We start from the raw sequence: 6,813 nt of genomic DNA on the forward strand, positions 1-6,813 counted from the left end.
TTGGGGGCAGGGGGAGAGAGAAGACAAGCAACATCTTACCAGCATTTGGGCAAAACCCCCATTTTTCATCTTGTTCATAGTGAGTTGTTGTGGCACACCAGTCAAATTCCCTTCCATCTCTGGTACACTCATAATACCACTTGTTGTTATATTTAAATGGAAAAATGCATGGGAAACCAAAAGAATTTCCCAACAAGGTATATGTTTCTGGAATAAACAAAATGCAGAGATTAAAAGAATGCAGACATTTCTTTGCCCCCATATTTCATGATTCCAGTTTTTTGCAGCAATGATAAAAATAAAATGTCTAAAGTTGATTTCTAATTTTAACTCATAATTGATAACAGTGTCACAAGAATGAGCAGCATAACTTCAGTGAACAGCATTTGGAAGCAATAGTTTATGAAATTTGTCACCATGAAACAAGGCACATTCTCATAACTTACTACAACAGGAAAAAAAAAAAACAGAATCTGAACAATTAACATATCAAATCTGCACTTACATTTCAGAACTACATAAAACAATAGTTAGCAGAATCAGTACACACTCAGATGCAAACCCTACTTATTTTATATTTGTTAGTCTACAACAGATGAGCAAATTCAGCATTATTTCCCCTGCTCCTCCCAGTCTTTATAAAGTAGATTTCTAATGGTTTTTTTTTTTCATTCTCTTTGTCATTCTGTGGGAAAGGAAATGTGAAAGACAAAGGAATATTAAATAAACTTTTAAAAATAAGTTTTTATACCACGGGGAAAAATAATCTAGCTAAAGAACTGATGTTACAAACATCTGTTGTCACAATCAATTAATGCCTTATAAACTATTTAAAATGTTTTCCTATTGTACTTCGAGTACCAAAATATTGAGAGAATCCAGTGCAACTGAAAGCTGTAAAAGCTTTACCTCAGTGAGGGTCTCCTTAACCTCAGAGTTTCTACAAAAGGTCAAAGGACCACAGTCACACTTAGAACGAAATTGTTTGTCAAAGATCCCATGTTGATAGCCTAAAGATCAAAGTCCTTCAACTACAAATCAGTACATACTGCCAAGTTCCTAGAGGTTTGCAGAGTTAATGGCTGGCTGCACACATATAAAAAAGCAGTGTACACATTGTAAATCCCCTTTAAAGCCTTCTGATATGAACAGATGATACAAAGAACACGGATTAAAAAAAATAATCAGGATTGCTTCTCTGTCTGCCCACTACCATGCTGCTAGCTACATTGGTGCAAGGGATTATCTCAGTCCTGGCAAGAAATCAAATTTGACAGCTATAGACCTCTCACCACAGTTATATATATTTTTGATTTGAGGGTAGAGACGCCCCCTCCACCAGCCTGGTGGACTAACAGGCTGGCGTGCATTTGCATGTTCTAAGGTAGAAGGAAGGAAAACAGAAATTGGAAGTAAAAGAGATTTTGCCAACATAATTAATTACTTTGGTCCTGAAGCTAGGCTAGAAGCACCTGCCTGAGGATGATCCTCTTTTCCCAGATGTTGCAGTACTAGGGCTAAACCAGCTCTACTTCCGTCTCACTATGTGTACATACCAAACGTGTAAGACTTTTTGTAGGTTTAAATATTTTCTGTCTGGTCTTAAGTATAAGTTCTGCTAGGTTTTAAAGAAGAGTTTGGACACTACAGTGCTTTCCCAGTTATCACTGCTCCCAAACGAATGACTTTAGAGTTAGCAGAGGCCAAGCCCAGGTACACCTACAGAGGAAACCACCAAGATCAGAGGTGCAACCCAAACACCCAGTTCAGACGGGGAGAATTGACAGTTGCAGTCTCAGACACACTGTGCAAACATCAGGTCTTTCCTTCTACAGAAATGCTGAGGAAGGAGTCAAGGTACAGTCTGACTGTTGCTGTTTGTGTTCAATGGGTTTACCTTAGTTGTTATACCTGGAAAACTGTTCAGGTCTGCAGACCTGCATCTTGACATACATTCCTATGCCTTTGCTAGCTCTACAGCAGGATTAATCAAAAGCTTGATCTCTGATACAAAGTTTGGCACGTTCAGAGTCCAGGTGCTGAACGTTGCAAGTATTTGGTTCGTGCATGGGAATTCCAAATCCTTCATTATCTCTCTTCGGGCTTACCTGATAATGAAAGCTATCCCCTTTTCATTTTAGAGAGGATTTGAAACGAGCATTTCCTGGTTTGCAAGGATACTGGTGCTGTTTTGGGTCTACATAACAGATAAGGAAAAAGATCAATTGTGTGGCATGCTCACATCAACCACTGCACATAAAAACCCAAACTTTGAGTCCCAAACCACAACAGAGGCTGGAAGGGATCATGAGCACCTGGCCTTGCTTCAAAAGAACTTTTGAAAACTTTTTGCATCTGCATTTCTATGACAAAATTTTATTTTTACCTTGGAATGGGTGTTCACAAAGGCCTTCATCAAAGGACATGTACTGTTTCCACTGTGAAGTAGATTTTTTTTTGGCCACAATACGTTTGCTGTTTTCAATGGCTAATTTGTACTCTGATACGCCAACTAATGCTTTTCCATCACAGTTCCACCATAACGAGTATTGAGTTGAATCACATTCAAGCATACTTAATGGCTGTTCAGGTCTATTGATTTTCAGTCCTAGACAGGTACTTCTGCCTATGTTGAAAAGACGGCGATTGGATACCCATTTCCATAACATGTCTTTTGAGAGTTGACCGCAGTCTTCCAGAACAAGGCCAACTGTGTCTGCTTTAATACACAAGTTGGAGTCTTCACTTTGGATAATAAATACCCCTTTATCTGTATGGGAGGACAAAACAAAAAGTTTCAGTCTGTAGAATACTGCACTTTGATCAGAGTATCACATGACAAATGTTTTAGTTGGAGCTATTCAGGAAGAAAACTGAAAATATCCATCAGAATAACTGGCACTTTAAAAAATAAGAGTACTGGTCTAAATTTACTGCCAGCTGAGTTTTTAACATGCGGATCACTTGCAAGATCACAAAATTAAGGCTAAGTAATATTTCTCAAGTGGGATAGCAAAAAAAAACCAACCCCAAAATGGGGTACCTAGAACCATCAGTCATATTCAAAGGAAAAAAAAAAAAACACTGGTCACCAAGAAATACCCAGTAACAGAGTACAGGTTTAAGTGTTACAAGAAGTCATACTCTATACTGTAAAATAATTCTCTGAGGGGGACTGGAAAGTGCAATTAAAGCAAAAGCTAAAAAGTTTAAGACTGACATTGCCATATTCTCTGCTATATTAATTCTTTACTCTCTACAACTACAGAGGCAGAAAGAAAATATTTGGCACTGTAAATAGGATACAGAAAAGGTAGGATTCATCTATACCATAAGAGCTGGTGGCCAAGGGTTAAAGTATGCCTTCCCTATTGGATGCATATTGTTCGACCATACATGACTATCCTGGACCACAGCAGATGTTGAGGGGTTAGCCTGACATCCCAGCTTTCTTGGAATAATGTAGAAATTCACTGAACTATGTGACATCACATTATAAGTATGTGAAAAAAAGTCAGCTGCTTAACGTCTTGGGAGCAAATGTTTAACTGAGCATATAGACTGAAAAAAAGTGAGGGCAACTGAGGAACTGGGAATTGGCAAAATATAAACCTGTAACAGCTCAGCTATTCCATCCACTCTGAAAACCAACTATAATTAACCCATGGAGTTCCTCTCACGTTATAGGTGAGATATTTATTTTATGCCTTGGGAGATTATGCATTGAAAACTGAGCAGCACTTCCATTTTGCCTTGAAATTTTGCAGTGATGATTTCTGCCGCATGTGCTTTCTGGCTGCTGTAATTCACTACACCTAACATCCTGAAACAGTAACTATAGTAAAAAAAAACTCAAACTGACATAACCCACATCTAAAGTATGAGATGCAGAAGTCCACCCAGATGCTGTGTCTGGTTTTAGTACATACAGTTTAGGTGCAGCTCTCAAAAAGAAAGATTTTTCAAGCAGCAGTGGCACAGTACTGTGGAACAGACATACAGGAGATCAGCCCACCAATGTAACATGCACGCAACAAGCAGAACAGGGAAGATAAAGATTATGGAGAGGCTTTCAGTTACAGATTCTGCACAGAGCACATCAAGCACTCTGACTTACAGAGAGGACAAGTCTCACTGCAGATTGTATCACTGGTAACAGTGGCTGTTTTCCACATGGCTGTAGGCATTGGTAGCTTGTGATGGTGTGGGAGCAGGGACAAGCCTTTCTGTCTGGCAGCAGGTGAGAATCAGCCTATTATATGTAATTGCATCTCCCAAGCACCTAACAGCTGTCCTACATTAAGTCCTTCACAGTTTGGGACAGAGCAAGGTTCCTTCAATCCATCGTATTTCTACAGCTCTCAGGTATCTGAGCTCACTGAAAAACCATCAGACAACCCTTCTTCTGTGACAGATACCCAGCTTGGCCCTTTGCTTTTGAGTTTCTGTGAAGTTGTGCAGTTTGTGCTGGTTTCACCCTTCTTATCTAACCCAGTCCTCCATGGGCAACTCAGGCGTCTCTATCTACATGGCCAGAAAGAGGTTTTGCCTCTCATGCTAGGGTATGTCTTTCCCACAGCAGTCTTATCTTGGTTGACCAAGAAAATACACAGTTAATTTGCTACCTAAGTGGAAGCTGGGATGTTGTTAGCACCAGTAAACACTGATTAAGGAGGTTAATTCACCGTGATACTAGGATTCACGCTTAAATAAAGTCCTTATGCAAACTCCCAGTCTATCTCCACCTCATCAGCCCACAGCAGCTCCCATGCAGCAACTTCCTGGGGGTGGGGGGAGCAACACCACAACCCAAAGACGAAGGATTTTCAACCTTTGAATGGCTTTTATCTGTAAGGCTCTTAAGAGTTGCAATGAGTGCTGAGAAAAGATAAGGGTCTTACAGACTCTACCTACACAAATAACCCAGCTGCAGAATCTCTGTGAATTTAAAGCGCTTCCCATTTTCATTCTGCAGCAACTTATGCCAGGAACAGCCAATCCCTAATTCTTGAGCGACACAGCCTGTTTTGGAATCTGGTTTCCGCTCCCCAAGTACAAAATACAACTGGCAAGAGAGCTGTGCTGGCTTGAGGACTGCCAGGTAATGGCCCGCTCAAGGCAGAAGTAAGGCATGAGAGCTGGCAGGCTTGGCAGCTTAGTCCTTTCCTCGAGTGGGGCAATGAGACAACTGGAGCAACACCAAGCCTCGGGAACATCTCTAGGCACCACACATTTGACAGGTACTCTCACAGAGCGGTTTTGTTACAAAGCTCCTGGTGTCACGGAGGACTTGGTGCCCAAAATCCTGCAGATGAAGAGCTGCAAGGGGATCTATAGGCTTGCAAGCCCCAGACAACCCAAAGAAATGATAGCCTATGCTTGAGGAATTGACAGGGTGGAGAAAGGCCTTTGGAAACATCCCGCTTCTCCTGCCATCCATGAACACCTGTCCATACAAGAAACAAACTCCCAGAAGCGAAGCCACGCTGGTCAGCTGGTAGCTGACCGGTACCAACTTCCTGTTTACTTAGGTTCAACACAGCTAATAGTGAATAAACGGCTGTAGCAAAACTAGAACAAGATATCTTCATTTCCTTCCTCCTCACCTCCCCCTTCCTTCCTCCCCCAAAAAGGAGTGAGCATTGCTTATATGGTAATAGAGAAAATGACTGGAATTTATTGGAAACGAGGAAAAAAATCAGCTATGTTCCCTCCATAGATGCACTGCATGCACCTCCAGGTGCAACAAAAGCAATGGGCAGCGGAATAATAGGCGGGGAGGACGAAGAGGGCGCAAGGCGCAGGCAGCGGGGCAGGTCTGCAGGGGTTCAGCGTCTGCCCTCAGCCCCCCACTCCTCCTCTGCGGGGTGAGACCTTCCCCCTGCCCGAGCCCTCCGGGGCCGGCGCTGGGGTCGGGGTCGGGCGAGACCTCGCCTCCGCCTTGAGGCCTCCCTCCCGCAGCGCTCGGGGGAGACCCCGCGGGCTCCCTCCCCGCTGGGAGCCCCGCACGGGGCTGGGGGCGAACGGCTCGGCGCGGAGCCCGGCCGCTGCCCCACCACGGGCGCCCCCCGACCCGCCGCGCCGCCCCCCGGCCCCCCGGGCCGCCCCCCGGAGGCGTCACTCACTCCGAAGGGAGGGCACCTCGTCCCGGCGGAGGGCGGCGGCGCCCCGCGCCAGGCCGCCGCCGAGCAGCAGGCAGCACGCCAGGAGCCGCAGCCGCACGCCCAGCATCGCCGCGACACTGCGCCCACCCGCTCCTGCTCCGCGCCGCGCCGGGGGACCGGCCCCGCCGAGCCCTGCCCCGGGGAGGGCGGAGGAGCGATCCCACCCCGGCGGCGCCCCGCTGCGGGGAGCGGAGGGGAGGGGAGGAGAGGAGGGGCGGCCCGGCCCAGGGGTAGGCCCGCGGGCTCCCGCCGTGCGGGCGGCGGAGGCGGGAGGTCGCGGCGGTCAGGCTGGAGCCGCCCGCCCGCGGCCCCGGCAGGGGAGGCCGCTCGGGCCATCTGCCCGCATCAGGGCTGTTGATTCCAGCGGACAAAAAGCTCTGTATTAATCCTGTTCTCATGTGAAAATACTTAGTTTGTCATGCCTACGATCCGAGTCGTTCCATCCTAAAAAGACCCAGAAAATGACACGGAGGCAGGGGAGGTGGTAGACCACTGATGGCACAGTCTGCGTTCACCGCTTCGCTGCTCTGTCCCTGAGCATCCCTGCTTTTACAGACCCTGCTCGGAGACTTTTTTTTTTTTTTTTTTTTTTTTTAGCTGGGTCAGCTTGTCAACTCGAACTCATTTTACATTTTGCCATGGGAGAAAA

At 45.6% G+C, this 6,813-nt stretch overlaps 1 protein-coding gene across 2 annotated transcripts in view; it reads right to left on the reverse strand.

Annotated features, from left to right (window-relative positions):
- Window positions 1-6,345, reverse strand: part of PLA2R1 (phospholipase A2 receptor 1) — a 46,697-nt gene extending 40,352 nt beyond the window's left edge. Inside the window, exons 1-3 of one of the 2 annotated variants that reach the window (XM_064451445.1) lie at window positions 6,126-6,345; window positions 2,387-2,770; window positions 40-207 (exon numbers count right to left, since the gene is read on the reverse strand). In XM_064451445.1, the coding sequence (XP_064307515.1) occupies window positions 40-207; window positions 2,387-2,770; window positions 6,126-6,231 (658 nt within the window). In that variant the 5' untranslated portion in view covers window positions 6,232-6,345. The remainder of the gene's footprint in view (window positions 1-39; window positions 208-2,386; window positions 2,771-6,125) is intronic. The other variant, XM_064451444.1, reaches the window with a different exon arrangement.
- Between the last annotated feature and the right edge of the window lie 468 nt (window positions 6,346-6,813).

This window comes from Phalacrocorax carbo, chromosome 5, assembly GCF_963921805.1.
Source record: "Phalacrocorax carbo chromosome 5, bPhaCar2.1, whole genome shotgun sequence".
Classification (NCBI taxonomy): Eukaryota; Metazoa; Chordata; class Aves; order Suliformes; family Phalacrocoracidae; genus Phalacrocorax; species Phalacrocorax carbo.